Below are 19,673 nucleotides of genomic sequence, written 5' to 3'. Positions count from 1 at the left end.
TGTGAGGGATAACTCTCCATCAAAACAAGCTCAAGGATAAAAGCATGGCATGTGTAATGAGCAACACGCTCGCATTTTCCTCAGTGGATGTAGTTAGGAGTTTTCCATGTACACCAATGAACCATGTGTATTACATCCAAACCAATCAACGCACTGCTAGTCGCATAGCATTTTTTTTTAGAAAACTGACAAATAGAGCAAACAAAAAAAAATGTCCAAGAATGATCATAAAGAAAGCCTGCTGTGTATCCTTATATCCTTAAGCAGTTATGGCATAACCTGACACTTACTGAACGCCCATTGCGTATTTCATTGCCAAACCTCGACCTACAGATGTCAACCTATATTCACTAGATCATAAGGTAAACACTAAAAGATGTTCTTACAGACATAACCGTTTGTTACGCATGTGTGTGTATTTGTAAATCACCTGAGGGGACTTGTGAGACCTCCAGCTGTACTGATGACTGTGGACACTGGCCAGGAGCACATTCTCGTCTGTGTCCACCTGACCAAAGCGCAGTGTCTCGTGAGTGTCGTTACAGATCACATAGTGGCTGTAGACGAGCTCCTCCGCCTCTGCATCGCCATTCTGCGAGAAAAACACGCAATGAGGACACAAAGGGACGTTTACAAAAGAAACATTTTTTTTCTTTTTTTCTTTTTTTTTACGAAACTGCACCACATAGTATACAATATATTTCAATATATTTCAAGACAAAGGAAGGGACTTTTGAGATAGCAGCAATAGCCAATTTGATTTTTGTATCGATTTTTTTAGTGTTACTATTGTAACTTTAGAACAATACAGCCTGGATGAACGGCTGTCACTCAGGATCCATGCATTCAGGTGAGAACCTTCCTTCGCTGACTCGGAAGTCAGTGGAATATACAGTCTCTGAATGGTTTAGCTCTGCAAGCTTTACATGCTCCAAATACTATTAGAACCACCGTGTGGTGGTCAGTAGGGTCACAAATAATATTTCACATTTGCGTGATACCATGAAAGCAGCTTGCTCTGAACATGAAGGCCAAATACATTCAGTACAATAAGTTAAACTCAAACCTCCTGGAGGCCTAATCCTTTGGCAGGCCACCGATTTCCTCACACCCTTCATAAAACGACTAAATGTTAGTGTCTGCTCCGATAAACAACTTAGGACATGTCAACCCATTTCAAACAGCAACTCGCTTTTTCCTAAGTTTTTATTTTTCAACATGAAACAAGCCACTCAGTCCTGGTCATTCCTCGTAGTAGGAGTCATCAATATATTGTGGTTTGTTAGAAGAAAACAATATGGTGGAGGAGTCTGGCCCACCTACAGTAATGGGTCAGTGAGCTGCACAGCTCATGCAAACTGTATGAGAATGATGTCCACTCATACTTTGGCACACATGCAAGTGCAGAGCACAGGCCTGTGTGGAAAAAATGTGAACATGCATGTTTCAAAGTCCGAAATAGACTCTTTAAGCATTCTGCACAGTAAGTAATAGTGGTTATACTATAGACTCTTTGCTGAATATGCCTCCAAACCACATTTATTAAAACTGTCAAATGTCGATGTGTTTCTGATAGAGATAAAGGTTCCATTGATGACAGAAAGTTGAAAACATAGATTCTAATTCACTTTTAGTGCCTACATTTGATTAGCTGCTGTACTTTGCCTTTTCGTTAGAAACATCTGCTTGCTGGATGCTCTTGGAGGGATTTCAAACAAAAAGTCTTACTAGAGGGTCTGTCTGGTTGGCATGGTAAAATTGTGAAGTAACACAAAGACCATGGTTCGTGATATTGAGCCAATTTGTGAGAAGAAACCAGACTTTATTCCCCAACTGCGTCCTCTGTTGACTAAAAACGTTGTTATTCTTACTCAACTAATTATTGAGATGACTAATTTTATGTGGGTTGGGTTGGCACACCCATTTACCGACTATTCATGCACAAAGCTCTACTCTGCTTCTCAGCATCTACACCTCTCACTTTGGCTTGTTTGGTGAGGTGTCTGTGTGCCCCGAATGGCCCACAAACAAACAAACACACACACACACACCTGCAGAAACCAACCAGCCTAACTGTGAGGTTGGCCTGATGCGACATCACCAGCTGACTAAAGCCACAGGATAGAAAAATATGTTGCATTGCTGTATCCAAACACAAATGCTCCCCAGGCAGCTCTTGATTTTTAAATGGCAGGGGGTGGTTGATGCGTGATGGTTAAAAGAAGCTGGCAGTAACAGCTCTGAGTTCCCCTGCCAAGCACGTTCGGAGTCCCGGGGTTGTTGACACTATTGAAAACGGATGGGAAAGTTTACACCATTAAAAGCACACTTGATGATAGACGTGTGGGAGAGGTAAGAGGTGCAAAAATACAGACGGGACAGCTGTGAGAGTGGACCACTACTGGTTTTATAGCCGAACCCTATCTTTGCTGTCCCTCTGAATGTGACACTGCGATTTACAAACGTCCTGTTGCCATCTTAAGATGCCAATGCTAAGCCCAGAGTCTTTGATGGTATCGTCTTTCCGCTTCAATTCACAAGGCAACTTGATACACACGTCAGAGAGCTTCCTAGAGTAATAATCACTCCTCCTCTATCGGGGGACTTAAAGAAGACAAATATTAGGACAAAGGCATTTAAACAGTCAACACATCTTCCTTGTTAAAGAGCAAGAGATGACAGCTTGTTCCTTCCACACAGGCCCTATACCAGGCATCAAAGTATCCATTCCCCAAATCCACCCAGATGATATTACTTTAGTCTTTTACAAAGTCTGGGTCAGATTAGGCAGAGTGGCACATATATAAATGGTAAGGTACAGTAAAAAGTCTGGGATGTAGATTGTAAATAATGGCACCCACAACATAAGAAACATTACACCGCAGAGGAAGAGAAGTGAGGCATTGGTAACGGCATTACTGTAATACAGCGACAACATTAAGACACAGTGATTAGTCTCAATATCAACTGAATATCCCACTATACATGATCTGGAAGCATCTGTATCTGTTTTCCCCCCAAAACGTTTAAAATGTCAATCAATATGCATGATCCTTGGGTCATCAGTGTCGAACAGAAAATAATTTTACATGATTTTAGTATCAAACTACTAGATAATAAAACAGAAATAATAGAAAAGTGATTTGAAAACTTTATGAACCCACTGTAATGATTGAAGCATTCCTGTTGTCTCAATTGCACATGTAGATGCCTGTGAGAAAGCCGAATGGGTAAATACTACTGGTCTTTTGTGTGGTTTCCCAACAAAGCCACTTCCCCGGGGTTAAGGGCTCGGGGGGAAAGACGATTCCGAGCTGGGGCTGGGGATTCGGGATAGAGATGGAGGTATGGGTGAGTGAGGTTACAGTGGGAAAGCCTGAGGTCGGGGCCAGATGGGGCGCTGCGCTGGAAAAATGTCAACCAAATAAGAGGGATGGTTCAGGGAAAGCCTATGGGGAAAAGTGAATGTAATGCAGGGTAATGTAATGCTTTAAGGAACGCCGTGAATGTCAATGTGTTTAGCTTCTGGTTTGGTAAGCAATAGATACAAACTTTAAGTATGGCTTGAAATCTGCCTTCAGCTATAAAAGCTTATCTGCAAGTTTTTCAAATGTACACCTTCTTGGATTGTACATTGTCAGTAAGAGCTTCTCTCATTTTGTGTTGTATTTGTCATCTTACTTTAATGGCCACACTACATAATTTCAAGACTTACAAAAAAAATATATAGATAGATATAGATTTAATCCTGATTTTATGGATACAGGACCTTTTGAATACAGAGGCACACTGACATTCAGCTTCAAGACTATTTAAGCTACTATATACAACCATTCTTAAATCTGACAGTGATTAGGATAGGAGGTTGAGAAGATAATGTTAAGACAAATATTGTATTAATGGGCCTGTCATAGATGCAGGAAGTACAATAGCGGCTGCCTCACTGTGAACCATTAGATCAGCACAATTTGTGTCATTTCCAGGAGGCTGATTTCTTACAGATACTGATCCGGCCCCGTTGCCATGACATCGACCGTGCATTATAACATACTACCAGCACCATTTGAGTGCAAATTACAACCATATCCCAAACGGACCGTTTTATTTCTATTTGTGCATCTGGAACCGCTCCAGCTGCTCTGCCTGCGGCTCGGCGGTATGGCCATGGCCCGGTTGTGAGGTTTCGATTGTGTGGTAGATGAGGAATCTTCTCCATGGTTCACTGCTGACCCTACAGGCCACATCACAACGAGCCTGCCTGCCAGCCCTGACACCAGGAAACACGAAAATCACTCAAACAATTACACACGTTCAAGAAACATCCTTCTGTTGCGGAAGGACAGCGCCGGTTAACATTTCCAACTGCTTCTGATTATGCCTTTAATTACTTTTAGCTACGTATGGAAACATGGATGTTAAGTTATGTGCAGTAGAAAGATACATTTGAACTCCAAAGGGCTAGACTATGCTTTTTAAGTCGATCTTGGTTACTTCAACACCACAGCACATTTTCCAAGCAACATGATTTGACCAGGTCCTGACCAAAGCGATGATATTTTAACTCTTCAAAGTCAATTTAGCAATTTCCAGCCTGCAGCTCCTTTCTTCATCTATCATCTCTGTATCAAACCCACCAGACGACATGTGCTTCATCACACGCGGCGCACATTTTCTCATCATGAGCAGGATATTTCCAATAAACTAAAATATTCACTACTTCCTCCAAACGGCAAATGAAAAACCTTTTTTATTCGTGCATCCTTTTGTACTTGTCCTCTATCCGCCTCCTCTTGTGGAGAAAAGCATGGCCATATGCACAGCACGTTTGCCTACTATAATTATGGTGATTTCTCCCTTGTTTTGACCAAAGTGCCGTAGGCTGGAAGTAGTTTAAACTGTTGTACCAGTTGCCAGGCTGCTTCTGTTCGAGGCTAATCAAGATCCTAAATCAGGCTTAATCATTTTACAGATATGACAGATGAACAATGAACATGTTGACGTAGCGATCAGGATTGGATCGGACTCTGCATGCAAGACTTTTTAAAAGCACATTTTGTACAAATATGGTTGATTTTTTCACTGCACCTCATGTCTAAAGTATGCCTGGGTCTTAGGAACTGGGCAGCGATGGCATTGGAAAAGGCCAAACATATCACTCAATCAGTATAGGGGAGGCCTGTCTTAAGGCAATGGCCACGTAATAACCTTATTTTTCATGCTTGAAATGTTGGGCAAAGCCATGGATACCAGCGTGTCCAAAACAGTTCAGTAAAGCTGCAATGTAACCTTTCAATACAACAGCAAGCCTTATTTATGGCTAAACTAACCGTCTGAAATAGGGAACATTCGCTCAAATTTTGCAGCCAAGGGTCAAATGCATCCCATCAAACCAGCACGGTTGGTTAGCATCGCCTGATGAGTCAATGATGCCACTGAGTGAAAACAAAGGTATTAAATCTCCAGCGAGGTTTTAATGGTAGTTTTCTTCAGTTGGTTTAATTTTATTTTCCGCAGGTATAAGAGAGCAGCTGTTGGTAGAAAAAGAAAAACATAAGCTATTATTCCTTTTACCTGGCAGGAGAGAGTGCATGCATGTAGAAAAAAAAAAAAAAAGTATCGCAGGAGTGTAGCTCACGTCTCCCGAGGCCAGTATATGAGTCAGCAGCAGCGGCAGAGGCACAGCTGAGAGGGAAGGGGCACTCCGCGTATGTGCGCAATAGACACGCACAGAGAGGGGTGGGGGCCCAGGCCAGATGAAGTCTTGGCAGGTGTCAGCACTCAAGTTTTACCGTGTTTTCGTGGGCATCGCTTCACACACAAATGAGCTGGCTACTAGAGGCAGCGCTGAGAGCCGGGAACTGCGAGCTGACGAGGACCGCGGCATTAAGGAGAGGCCACAAACAGACACGGTATAGGCCCCGACGCGGGGTTTGCATCAGCCCAAAGGCAGTGTGTTTTACGACCCTGGCGTCACACCAACATTTTTCTCATAAAAACCCTCCATTTTGTTGTGAATTTGTTTAGCTGATACTCCATCTGGGAGAGAGAAGACTTTTAGCACCACCTATAACTATTTATATATTTTCTTATGATTTTGGGTAGATTTACGACTCCTTTGGTTGCAATATGTTCTCCATGTGCAATATGATCAACAGGAGGACGGTTAATTTTTTAAGAAGTCTTAGTTGTAATAGAGCTGCATCCACTGCTCCATCATATAAAGTGGGTGTAATTTAGTGTCCGACAACACGAGCAGGTGAATTTTAATTTATGTGATTTTATGGATATTATAAAGCTTATTTAAGGGACAATATTTTCATTTTGAAGAAAGAAATGTACCTGTTGCCAGCTTTTCAAAGCAGTGTCGACTGTGTGAATGGAGTACTGGCTGATCCTGAGAAAAACTGGATCCACAAACACATTTGCATCTAACATGGTGGACTGGGGACAGCACACAGCAGCGGCCTGGCCCTGAAACAAGACAAAAGGACGTTTCTATCATCGCTCTTTTCATACTACTCTGTATTTAGGGGAAAAATATATTGGAAGCCAAACCTGAAGCAGACAGGGCTGTAATAGCGGTAGCCGTGTCAGATTCCGGTACTCCAACAGCTTGCTTTCAAGCTGAGTGGAAAAGTTGAACTCCTGACAGTGGCGTGGGCCATCGCTCCATTGACGTAAAAAGATCCGGGGCTCACGTGCACTGCTCACCATGAACTCTTGCTCCTGTGGCAACTTCCTGTCCGGCAGGAAGGGGCGGAGTCTATGGGGAGGAACTGTAGGAGAAAGATTTGTAATAAAGGCATTACCTGCTTCCTATATGTCACTTATGCTCCTATAAATTCAGCTACTATATAATTAAGAGAGACAATGGATTCAGGGCCCTCATGCTTTCAATAAACCATGATTAAAGCAGAACTAAGTAACTCATGCCTCTAGAGGCCATAAGCACCACTGCAGGTGTCGTAGCTTGCTGTGTGTTTTTTTTTTACTACTATTAATTATCTGTGAGAGTTAATACCACGCTGACAGAAAAGACAAAGGGAGAGAGGTACATCCAATGACACAATGGAGATAATTTTTTTCACTCAAACTTTGCTGTAAATTCTGCTAAAGTAGTGCTAGCCCACAGCTAGCTTTGCCCGCTAGCCTGTTAGCTTCTTTTTAATGATTCAATTAGTGTGTATTGGTGGTTCCGACCCGGTGGCAGCGAAGTTGCAAGTGTGGTTTTCTGGCCACCAGGGGGAGATGAAAGACCCCCCAAACATTCCAGAGGGACTATGAAAAGGATTTATTAAGGTAAACACGTTACTTCTTAGTTCTTCTTAAACATAAATATAACAGGCTGTAATGTTTACTTTATATTTAAGCTAAAGGTACATTTTTTTGAAAAGTCTGATTTAACGCTAAGAATTCATACATTTGTCTTGAGTGCAGCTCCATACCTGTGCCCAGCTGCTCTAAGTGATGACAGAGATGCACTTCCAATTGGGCGAGTTGTAAGGACACACCGAGGGATGGGACAAACCATGGTGCAAAGCAGGAGTCCACACGAGCACAGGCGGCCAGGGCCATGGGGGAAACCAGCTGATCACAGTGCAGCCCCGAACCACAGTCACTGTCCAAACTGCAAGGAAATGGATTAGTCGTTAGCTGTAGTTACTGTACAAGTGAGCATACGACGACAGTAAAGAAAAGAAACCATGAAATCCATATTAAGAGGCAGTAACCCTCTGAGGCCTCCCTTGTTGGTTGGTTGGTAGCTTGACTATTTTGCTCCCACAGTTCCTCCGAAAACCTCTCGATGGACATTAATTGCATGTCATGGTTGATGATGCTGAATGGAAGGTAATTGAAGTGAATGACCATTTGCTCTGTAATTTGCTGCTACCATGATCCACCATAAAAAACTCCAGCAGGAAACGCTCAGGCCCCGAAAACGCTGGTGCAGCACAGCGCTCCTTAAAAAGATAAGCATCATATGTTGACAATTTTCATTACTTCTAGTTGGCAGGGCGGCCAAGTTATTTTTCTGGTGGAAACTTAAGAACGGGAGATGAAACGAGTCAGTAAGGAAAAGCCAATCATTTGTGATCAAAAAAGACAAATAATTTAAACATAAAGGAAATGTAGTGTTTGGAGTATGATTATAATGAAATGCAGATGTATATTTTGCTTCACACAGAATCCGGTACTGACAATTTCTTCACTGATATGTTTTTATATACCTTCTCCTCTGGGGTCTTCAAAGCCACACAGGCTGTAGGATTGGCAATTTTCATCCACTTCAGTTCATTCCATTTTGGGCAAGTTTCTTTGATCATGTAATACATTACATCTAAATGGCCATCTAAATCTAGAAATGTCCGGCTGTATCAATTTCATGAGCTCTGTTTGATCATTATAAACATGTAAAAGATTCCAGCAAATATCGATAAATAGCTGTAGCACCAGTACTTTTGAGGCTTTTACTCTAACTACTGACAGTTTTAGACAGGATGAGAAAGGATGATCGAAGTGGCCATGAGGTGAGAGCAGAGTACAGTATGTGGGCTAAACCCATCCCTGCCCAACCCAGTCCAGACCAGGCCTAGGAACGTATGAGGCAACCCAAAAGGGGTTTTACTTTTGGAGCTTCCCCCGATTAGATACACTCAAGGTAAGCAGGAAGGAATCCGGATGGGCCCTGACAGGCACTTGGTGTGCTGGGAAATCTCATTAGGCCGATCTGAACGCCTTCCAAGCCCGCTCCCAGCTCCTGCGCTCCAGATGTGGGGCGAGGGACAGCGCTGGCTCTTTGTACAGAGCCCGGGTGCACGCTCTGTTTTCCCTCACACCGGGCGCCACTGTTACTGTTGCTCCACACACACTTCCCTGAGCAAGATAGCCTCTTCACTAACATACAGGCAAGCACACACAAGCAAACCTTTAATATAACACATCACAATAACTGAAGAGCTAATGGGGAAAAAGTACTGACCTCTGCTCGTCTCCGCCCTCTGCATTGTTGTTGAGCACAATCCTCCACAGGTCTGAGGCCACCAGCTCCTTCTGTTGCTCCGTCAAGCTCAGGCTGGGCAGCTGTAGCTGGCAAGCACGACTCTCTGAGAGGCTGAACTCCCGATAAGGCACAAAGACCTGCTGCAGCTCATCCCAATACTCCAGGCTGCATGGCACCTGAAACACACAGCAAAGGCTTCACATTGGGCACATTTGGAAAGTAATAATGGTACTCAAATGGTTTGAGAAAATGTCATGGGATTCTTTTGGAGCAAAATGCCATACACCACATGTATTCCGCTGCTGCCGCTCCTCTTTGCCTCACTTTGAACTTTGAGCATGCTCATTATATTTCCCACAAAGCCTCTCTTTGAGACTACTGGATCTGCTACTACTGTGTCCCCTGTTGATCCATCAGTCCAGCCATGAACAATGTAAGTCTTCACCACTCACACACTGTATTTTTATTGCACAATAGGTTTTGTACTTCTTAGGACGCTCCCAAAGTTATGCATAAAAAATTAGACAGCTACAGTGGTCTGCTAGTCATCAGACGTGTCATATACTGACCCTTTTAAGACAAGGGGGATATTTGCCTTTTAGGAGAAATGATGAGGTGATTTTTATGGTGTCTGCATTACAACCTTGATTTCATGCATGGGAGACAAACCAATCTTTCTCATCTAGTTGGAAAAAACTGCAACACTTTGACCGCAGACCACCAAAGCAGTAACAAGACAAGTCACTGTGTGACCACAGCAGCTTCTAACTCACAGGCCACTGTGCGCTGCAGACGGTCATTAGTGTACGTCCTAGGGCTGTTCCTCACACTGAATTACAATCATGTTGGTGGAGACTTCTCACATTATGTGATGACTGGTAGGGGTCCAGTCGTGTGCTCACATTTGGCCAAAATATGCATGAAGACTGAGTTGCTGTGAACGGGATCAGGCCCTTGTCTGACCACCTGGTTCAAAATGGGCCTCTGATGGATCGATAGTGGCAGAGCTCTGAACTCCACACCTGCACGATGCCAAGTCTTAAAACACACCCCAGGGCAGGCGCTGTTTATCTGGGAAAGTTTGTCCACACAGACTGTATGGGATAGTCCAGCTCTTTAAAATCCACAGTACTCCATAGACAATTACCGACCAGAGTAGAGCTGTCATCACGTCGCGCTGTGTGAATTAGTTAGAGGCTGGGTGCTGTAAAAGTGTAGGGATGTGTTTTTTCATAGGTTCTACTGTAAAGGAGCACAGGGTGAGGTAAGCTTAGCTTACATCATGCACTAAATGCCACACAAGTTTTCCTGGAATCAATTTCTTCTAATTGTACCTGACAGAGTTGTGCACCCGCAGCCCCAGCACTAACCCACTGGAGCGGAAACTCACTGGGCTCTACTGAGAGTTCCCAGAGCAGAGCTGCTAACATAGAGGCCGTCTTTTTTCACCTGTGATACTCTATCCACATGACGGCATTACAAATGAAAATGTAAGGAACCTATATACGCAGTGAAAGACATTTGCATGGCTGTATGTGCGTCATGCTCGCATCAACAAGACAAGGCCTTGGCTTTGGAGAAGAGTGGAGACTGAATGATAAAATCAGGAGAAAAATGGAAAAACTTTAGTTTCTTACAGCTGGCACTGATCCCTGTGAGGAAAAGACACCTGTGTATGTGTCATATGGAGAGTGTACAGCGCAGGAGAAAGTATAATTGCTTGTATGAAAGAGAATATGTCTGTATAAATTGTAGTATACACAGGTGTACGCATGCTTATATATAACACAGTCCAGCCCGCAGTTTCCGCTGCCTGATTATGTGTACCTTATCTGATAAACAACCTGTAACCCCGAATAGCTGACATTCCCTCTGCTGAATGGCTCCAATCTCTGCTTCATATAGAAAATACACGCCGCAGGCCCTCTTATAGGACAAAGCAGCAGCCTTGGGTCTATGTAAACTCACAGTCACAATTCTACTTACCAAGTGATTCTGAAGCCTAAAAGCAATGTATCTCCGACATCAGTGAATACATTCTGATTCTGATTCATAATACTTATTTGACCAGCTATAAAAATAAATCGTATAAGTAAGGACATTACTCACCATCTAAACAGGTGTGTCTTTCATTAACAATATCAACATTGCCATTAGGTCTAGTGTTGTTTCTCTGATGCCTGTGTCCAGAGGGTCTAGTGTTAGCTACCCCTTATCAGCCGCCGGACAAATTGCATTGACATGAACTTGAACAAACGTTTACTCAGGACATGAAATGAAAATCGCAGTGAAAATGACTCCGGCTATGCTGTGTCAGGTGGACTTCTATACGTTAACATTAATCAGTGTGGAAAATCAGGAATCAACCCACGCAGAGATATTCTTGGTTGGTGTTTTTGTTCTGCGATGCCAAAATTTTAAGGGCCGACTAGAGTTTTGGTGGATGAGGTGTAAAAGTCCAGATCAAATTAAGCACACGGACAGTATTTTATTTTTATAGTGCATTAGCTGTGACTAATGCAGGTCTGCTTGAGCGCTGTCCCACTAAAATAATAGTTGTCTTGGCCACAATAGACCCCTGTGCTTCTCTGCTTCAGAGTGTGGCTCTCATGTGAAACAACCTACTGACTTACCTCAACTTCCACCTCCAGAAGTCGGAATACTTTCCCTAATTAGCCAGAGGAGAATGTCAGGGAGCCTTTTATTTCCAATTTGAAGCTGATGCTAATGGCTAATACCTATGTTTGCAATAATAGCAACAATACCAAAACAACAGCTGCTGCGGAATGGGAAGTGGCCAAAGGTTGCGCTGGTTCATCTCGGGCCACAGAGGTTTTAACGATATCAGACACAGCAGGCCGAGCGGGCGACTTGAAAGGGTGTCCCGAAAGTGGCACACATGCACATTAGGAACAGCAGGAAAGCAGATGGTGTGATATTGGTCCTAAGATGTGGGAAATTGCTTTGGATAAAATGTGGATGATCAAAATTGAACTTTTATTAAGACTGGGTTTGTTTGGAGTAGGCCTATAAAAACGATAAGGTCAGCACATAGAGTCTGGAGTCATAAGGGATCGATTATTTGGAAAACATTGCTAAAATTGACCCATAAATGGCCATAGCCAGCAATCTTCAGCACTTACTGACTTTATTCAAGCCTACACATGTTGATTTAATTTTTTGGGAAATTTCACCGAGAATTCCCCACTATGATTCAGAATATCTTTAACCTTTTGCCCTTTACTTCTTTGCGCCTTGAAAGTGGCATTTGACAGTGAGGTGAAAACAAACCAAAGCTATTTAAAATTTGTGTCAAAATGTTCAATGCAGTTAAACTAATGACACCCATAACAGTTGTCAATCACTTACATAAAACGTAGCACGAGAGGGATAACATGACAGCGGATTTGTCTGCTATTAATCTCACAATCCAAAGCAATAAGTTACACATGCTTTGTTGGAAAATGATGTTGAAATAAAGACAATGAGATCTGAATTGTAACTTTCCCAGCAAGGCCAATCATGGAAAAATGTGCACCTATCCTGTTCCATTATAAACTGAAGCAGAATTAAAGTTGTTACCGCGCATTTGAACATAGTACATCTCGTCTTTCTCCCCTGAGCTGAGGTCAACTTAAAGCGTAGCTCCTGTGTTTACTCCCGGTTTCTCCGGCTGCAGAACCCCACAGCGGCAGAGCAGGGGAAGACAAATGAGAAAAGATGGAAAAAGCTATTGGACACCTGCTTATGATTCAGAGCCTGGGACCACACGGCACTGGGGAAGGTGGGAATGACTCACCTTCTTCTCCTTACTCTACATATCTGCTTTCATCACCGAGGCCCTCTACAGGTGGGAACCGGTGAACGCTTCATTAGAAACCTCCATGTTACGCTCAACCCTGCAGGACTTTGTGCGAAAACAGCACGGCCCCGCAATTTGACTTAGAGTAATGAAGCGAGGGCTGAATTCCCCCTCAGAGATACTGGAACCAGCTTGGGAAACCACAACTATTTAAATGCAGGAAATCTTGATTTTATAAAATGTTAATATGATCTGCCTCTGGGACAAGCAGCAAGGCTCAGAGCAACCCCCCTTCGTCCTGTCCGACCCCACCTATTCATCTGTGCAGCAGGGTGGAGACTGCAGTGTGACAAAATTAGACTGAAAGTGAGATGGGGTGAAACAGTGGAATAAATGGATCGACTTGTTTTGGTAGCCCTGACATCAGTCCCTTGACAAATGCCAAGATTTCAAGCAAATGTGCCTTGAGTTCAAGAAAATGAGTCAGGAACGTTCAGATTGCAAAAGTAGCTGGAGAGGTTCTCTCTGCGAACTCTGCAGACCTAACATTGACAATGACAATAAAGAATGTACTCCGTCAGAGATTTTATTACATTAGACGACTTACTATATCAAACTGAAACAACATATGTAAAGTGGGAGGCCTGCTCCAAAATAGTTGAAATTCCTCCTTTTCTAATACGTTCCCCATAACGGCGTCTTCCAAAAATTCAGATCAAAATCAGTGGTATCCTATCCAGATGAATTGTGCACTATCGTCTATAAAAGTTAGCCTTTGCTTCGGGTCAAAATCATCTAAAACATTAGTGAACTTGTATATAAAATGTACCCATGTACTGAAATGCAACACTGAAAACGTACTGCTCGACTTTGGCCCTAATGCGTTAAGTACCAACACTATACTGCGGTAATGACAGCGGGCAGTGACAGGACGTGGGGGGGGGGGGGGGGGGGGGGGGGTGAGGGGAAGGGCGGGGGCACATTTGTCCTTATTTCTTTTTCTTTCCTTGCGCCTCTCACTTCCCATTTCTCAAAATCTATCAGCCTCCATCTCTGCGCGGCCACATGGTAATTTTAGAGCCCTGAGAAATTATGACTGCTTTCTTTCTCTCTCGACATGTAAAGCAAATGAAATTCCTCTGGAACACAAGCAAAGCCATTACTTTAATTTGTAGGGCAGCATTTCCGATCCCTGTAGCTGGGATTTCTCTCTGGTCTTGGGAGGAATAAAAATGAATTAATGAAGACTTTTAAGTTAGGAATAAAGGGAAAGTTTGGTTATTGTTTGCCAGGAACTGAAATCCATTATTTCTTAGATCAAGCATTGGCTCAGTGCCAACAAAACTCCTCGGTGTACATACAACAGGCTCATGTCGGGAGCTGTACGATACATGGGGAGAGGAAAGAAAGCGCCTTTTTAGACTAAATAATTCTGATATCTATTTTCTCACACTTATTCCTACAAGGAGCAACAAATACTGTTCCTAAATTTGTGTTGAGTAAAAAGTGTATATTCTGGACAATGGCCTTTTATCACAAACTTTTTATTTTGCACTTTCATTCAACATTAGAAGCTTAGAGGACTTGGAGAAAGGAAGTCAGAGAGGACACACTGTTCCTTCTATGACTTTCTGACCCCAAATCCAACAAATGTCAGCAGTTCTTAAACAGTGATTCATGGGTATTTTGAGGCAACTGAAACAAATTACCAACGTCCTACTAGTGGATGAGATGAGCATGAAATACATTTATTATTTGTCGATATGGATCACAATAAAATGTTGGATAGACTACGATTTAAGGGGGCACAGTCCGCAGACACATGCTCATCTCCTCCTGATGTGGTCTGGGAGCCTCCTCTTTTCAGCGCCTCCCTGTGGGCGCCTCATCACCTGCGCCCCTTTAACAGACTTGTCAGAGCAGAGCCAGCCGCAGCAGATGACAGTGGACTGAAGATGTGGATAACACATGTTCATCAGCCACAGGTCGATCATCTCCCGCTGTTCTAAACACTCACAGACAGAGGAGGGCACTGGGTACTTCACTCCACATTCACTCCAAGACTCTGACTAGCTTTAGCAGGAAGGCCGCTGCGCTTTTGTCACAAAAGAGAATAAGTGTGCGTCACTCTCCATTCCTTGTATTCCAAACACACCTTACTTTGAGTATAGATGCAGAACTCACACTCATGTCCAAAGCAGCTACTACTTTCCAGCTATTTTCACCGCGTTGTCATGCGGCTCGTATATCAGGGGCTGGAGTGTTGCTCACACAATAACAAACTGGACGGACTCTTGCACTGACCGCTCATTTCATCAGCTGCAGCGCACCCCTCCCTGTGTCCTGTCCCGAGCTGGAGACGGGATATTTTCACACAGCGGCTGTAAGCGTCGCTGAAGACACTACCTCCCCGAGTGACTATCCATCTTCATCTCCACAGACCCTCCTCCGTCTTCCTGCTCCACTCCTCTGTCAATCGAACCCCATTAACTCCGCTCTCCCCACTGCTGTCTATTACAGAGTCTTCTTCACTGTCAGTTCCCCGTGATTTTTTTTTTAAACTGTAACACAATACACAGCCAATCAACCCAGGGCTTAGAAGGCTTGGTCGTTACTGACTTAACAGCTGGGAGGCCGCGTTGGGATGTCGGACATCTGCAGCAGCAGCATCTTGTAATAAATTGGCCTATCTCCGACTCAGCACTTACAAAACAACTGAAGAAAACATCTTTTATAGAAAGGAATCAAACCCTAGAGGAACTGGCTGACGGTGTGTGAAGACTGCAAATGGATCCGTGCATTTTGAATTTCTTTCTTCATTTTGTTTGTTCAGTTTGTCTGTCTGCCTTTTCTTGTTATTACAATATAGACTTATTTGAAAATCCATGTAACAAACAATACACTGATTAGCATAGACTGGATTGGAAATGACTTCCTATATTTACAGTAGCTAAACATCAATGATAATGTTTTAGAAGTCTCATTGTTAGAGTGCTGTGTCTAGAAATATCTATATCAAGTAGGAGCTTTGTAAACGTTATGCCACTTCAATCAGACAAGATTTTAACTTTTGGTCATTTTTCAGAGGGACTAACACCAAAATAACTTTCATTTTGCTGTTTAATACTCCTCAAACGAATGTCAGTGAATGTGTGGGAAGCCAGTCTAAAAGCTGGAATGAGAAGCAGGCAGCCAACAGACAAGAGGCTAAGTGATGGATGGAAAAGTGGGATGTCTTGTCTCCCACTGAGGCCCTGTAGACTCAGTAGCTGCTGTAGACTGCCAAAATATAACCTCATCGGGGCCTGGACACACCTGGGCCTTCGCACCAGAGCAGAGATGGCTTCCCCAGCTGTCCGAGCGTGTATTACATGTTTGGAGGGACAGCGGGGGTCTGTGTCATTCAATAACATGGAGGGTATGGGAGTTCTCATGACTCATATACTGGGGAATCATAAAGGCACAGGGCCCTTCTCGCAAACGCTTTATTTCTCTTCATGTGCAGGTGATGTTAAGCAGTACTCAGTGCGAAGATCCTGCTTTTATTGTGGGGCTTTTCAAGTGTCCACCCTGGGAACACACTCCGCATCGGACATCAGAGCTTTATGTGGTAGCATGTTACCGGTTACATTTTTAAGGGAGATGTTTTTTATGGAACTATAGGACATACAAGAGAGGATGTGAAATGTAGACGGGAAAACTTCTGAAATGCGAACCTGCCTGGAGAATTGACAATGAACAAGATAAACTGTTACACAGAAAAAAGGATACTACATTTCCAGAAGGATTATGAAGCCCGATACCTTTACATTTCCCTTTAGCTGTAGCTCTAGTGAATCAGCTGTCCCCATTTGACCATGTCTTTTGCACCCTTTTTTCACACTAAGCAAACTTTGCATCCTTATGCATCGCGCCCACATATCTCCTTACATGCCTTGCTTTAAAATCATTCCTCTTATATAGAGTATGTCCTGTAATTGAAGAAAAGCATTTTAAAACTCGTCAGTTTGTAGTTGTTTTGTTTATTTGTGAGGAAACGAATTGTCAATTACCATAACTAAATATACAACATACGCTTTAAGAAACATCAGGTTCCTTTTCTGGCTTGTAGCATTGTGCCACCTTTAAAGTGATAGGGCATAAGTTTAATAAGTTCCTTACAATTGTCGGCCTGGGTCTGAAATTTGACGTTATGCGAGTAATATTAAATGATAATATTTTTTCTAAAGTCCCTATCTTTCCAGATTTCAGCAATTAATCAAAATCCATGGGCTATCGCTTTGACCAACAAGACGAGTGTTCCTGTGAACCGGCCTGTCAGGTCCAATCAGGAGGGAGGGGCAGGAAGCTTGATCGTTTACTTTTGAAAGTTTGTTCAGGCTCTCCTCATTCTGCAAACTAGGAGTGGCTTTCTGGTCCAATCAGGAGGGGAGGAACTTGATTCTTTACTTTCAAATGTCACTCTCGCCTGACTTTGCGATCTTACACATGATCACTTTAAGACAATGTGATATTTACTTGTAGGACATCGCCCAGGTCCGCAGTGCTGATCTCTGGGTCTTCCGTGGTGTTGAACGGAACAGGCGTTATCCTCACAAAGGTCAGGACACGGGGCTCGGGGTACCTCCACAGCATTACTCCAGGACAGTCTTCAGTTTCGCTATAAAACACCACCTCATGGGGTCCGGGTTGCCGCTGCGACGCTGCACAGGCACAGAAAGCAAATATTAGGAGAAATGTGCTTTGATCCAGCAGTGGTTACACTTATTTTAAGCCAACGCGCCAAAAGCATTGGTAAGGAAAAGATATTACAGAAAAAAGTGATATAGATTAAAAGGAAAGTCTTAACTGAATTGAAGCACATGAATATCATTTTTTATTGTCATGCAGCTTTACTTCAGGACTAAAATAGAAAGGGCTCTAATTTCAACAAGAAAAGCTGTTGAATAGATTAACACGCCTCTGGGAACTGTTTCAAAAATGTGGCGGAGTAAAAAACATTAAGAGGTTGAAAAAAGGTGATGAGAAATACGCTGTAATTGTACAGTGTGATGTGTAATTAGTGAATTCACCTTTTGAGGCTGTAACTCCTAAATTAAAGACCGGCTTGGCCATGCTAATAATGATTATTTTTACTGTGGTGTGTGAGCTGTGTGCAGAGAAAGAATGCTGTAGAAGTTTCCACGCTTCAGTCTGTTTATAAGTGTGTATAAACAGAGGGCCAGAGTAAACATTTTCAATATTGGATAAACAGTCATTGATTGAACCATGCCAAGCACCTGCAAAAAGTGGATCTAACTGGACCCAACTTCTGAGTGGTGTTTGACTTAAGTCGTGGCTGCTGTTTGGGATTCAAGTCCTTTGGAAAAATGTTTATTTGAAAAAAACAGTGAAGCAGAGAACTGCTTGTTTGGCCCCTGGGGTACCTGGGTGCAAACACGCGGCTCGCAATGCTGAAAACACATTTCAAGGGCTTGTGAAATCTGTCTGTGGTTAATAAGTCCTTTGTGTCAGTGGTGAACGGCTCAATTCAAAGTGAACAGTATTGTTCTTTTGAAATCTGTGTGGAAGAAAAAAACAGAGTCATGTTTTGCTGAACTCAGAGACACAGATGTACTCCGGGTGGATTGATGTTGTCCATGTCTCCTCATGTCCCTGCAGCAGCCCCAGGGGGACACACTGGCTGGTGTCTATTCCTCAGAACTACTTTTGTCGGCCACTGACAACATGTTGCAGACAGATTGTCCTTAGGTTCTTGTTCACTACTGTACGCTGTCCTGTGCAGGACATATAAAATGCATCAAAGACCAGAGGAACAGTGCAACAAACAAATCGTGAACCACAGCTGACAGAGTGGACGGCTGGTGTGCCGCCAGAGCAGTTTGATCCATGTGTTTGTGCCCAAAGACACACTCACAGCACTGAGGGAATAAACAGTGTTCCTCTGAGTGGAGCCAGGCAGGCAGTTCTGATGAAACATGCTTCTCTAACACTTTGATCCTCACTGACTTAAGTGCATGTGTATCTTACACTTGGCACCACGCTCTTTTAATACTGTAAACCTGTTCAAATTATTTTATGAATGGTTCAGTATTTTTGCTCATCCAACAGATTTACAGTGCACTCCACTGCTTCATCTTTCAAACAACCTTATCATGGAAATTAGCACATAATTCAATTCAGGTAAATGAGCCTCCTAAAGGACAAGTTAAAATGTTTGGCTTTGGAGCTAGGGATGCCAGATTTGTAAGTGAAAAATGATGGTCAGTAAACCTTTGAAGACCGAGGCTACTGCTGAACATCTACTGTAGTCTTCTGAGGAAATGAAAGGCTCCACAGAGCAAACATGTCACTTCAAACAGCAGCTCTGTAAGCAAAGCATTAGCAGCCGACCACTGTTTTCTCTGCTCTACTTCAGCCTGTCCCGTGTGAGCCATCACCTGAGTCCTGGATGTACTGGAAGTGTCCCGTGCGCAGATCGTCAGAGCTGTGTTCGGTGCGAGGCGAGGGGGAGGCGGGAGAGGCGGGTGGCTGGGTGTGACAGGCCTGTCCCAAACAAGGCTCTGCCGCCTCTCCTTTGTCCAACTGAAGGTATGACTGCAGGTGCTCCTCGATCATCTTCAGGCAGTTCAGATGTTCCTGACCCCAAAACATCTGACAAAAGACACAAGGAAGACATTAACTCAGTCCCAAATCTCAATGGTTGTTGTTCAAGCAATGTGATGCTGCAATTTCCCTTGTGTGGCCATCCAAGATCGCACAGCCTGGGATCTAATCTCATCTCCCTCAGTAACGATTGGCGTGACTGACAAGAAAATTGACCAATCAGAGAAACACACAGTCCGTCTGCATCAAAACAAACACGGCAGC

At 43.3% G+C, this 19,673-nt stretch overlaps 1 protein-coding gene across 1 annotated transcript in view; it reads right to left on the bottom strand.

Moving 5' to 3' along the window:
• vps13b (vacuolar protein sorting 13 homolog B) overlaps positions 1–19,673 on the bottom strand; it is a 265,484-nt gene that overhangs the window by 53,213 nt on the left and 192,598 nt on the right. The window contains exons 40-46 of the mRNA XM_079561422.1: positions 19,244–19,457; positions 17,322–17,506; positions 8,981–9,177; positions 7,446–7,627; positions 6,556–6,776; positions 6,340–6,471; positions 431–592 (exon numbers count right to left, since the gene is read on the bottom strand). Of these exons, the coding sequence (XP_079417548.1) occupies positions 431–592; positions 6,340–6,471; positions 6,556–6,776; positions 7,446–7,627; positions 8,981–9,177; positions 17,322–17,506; positions 19,244–19,457 (1,293 nt within the window). The remainder of the gene's footprint in view (positions 1–430; positions 593–6,339; positions 6,472–6,555; positions 6,777–7,445; positions 7,628–8,980; positions 9,178–17,321; positions 17,507–19,243; positions 19,458–19,673) is intronic.

Source organism: Gobius niger (genome assembly GCF_951799975.1).
Source record: "Gobius niger genome assembly, chromosome: 8".
Lineage (NCBI taxonomy): Eukaryota > Metazoa > Chordata > Actinopteri > Gobiiformes > Gobiidae > Gobius > Gobius niger.
This window is presented reverse-complemented; position numbering and strand designations above follow the sequence as displayed.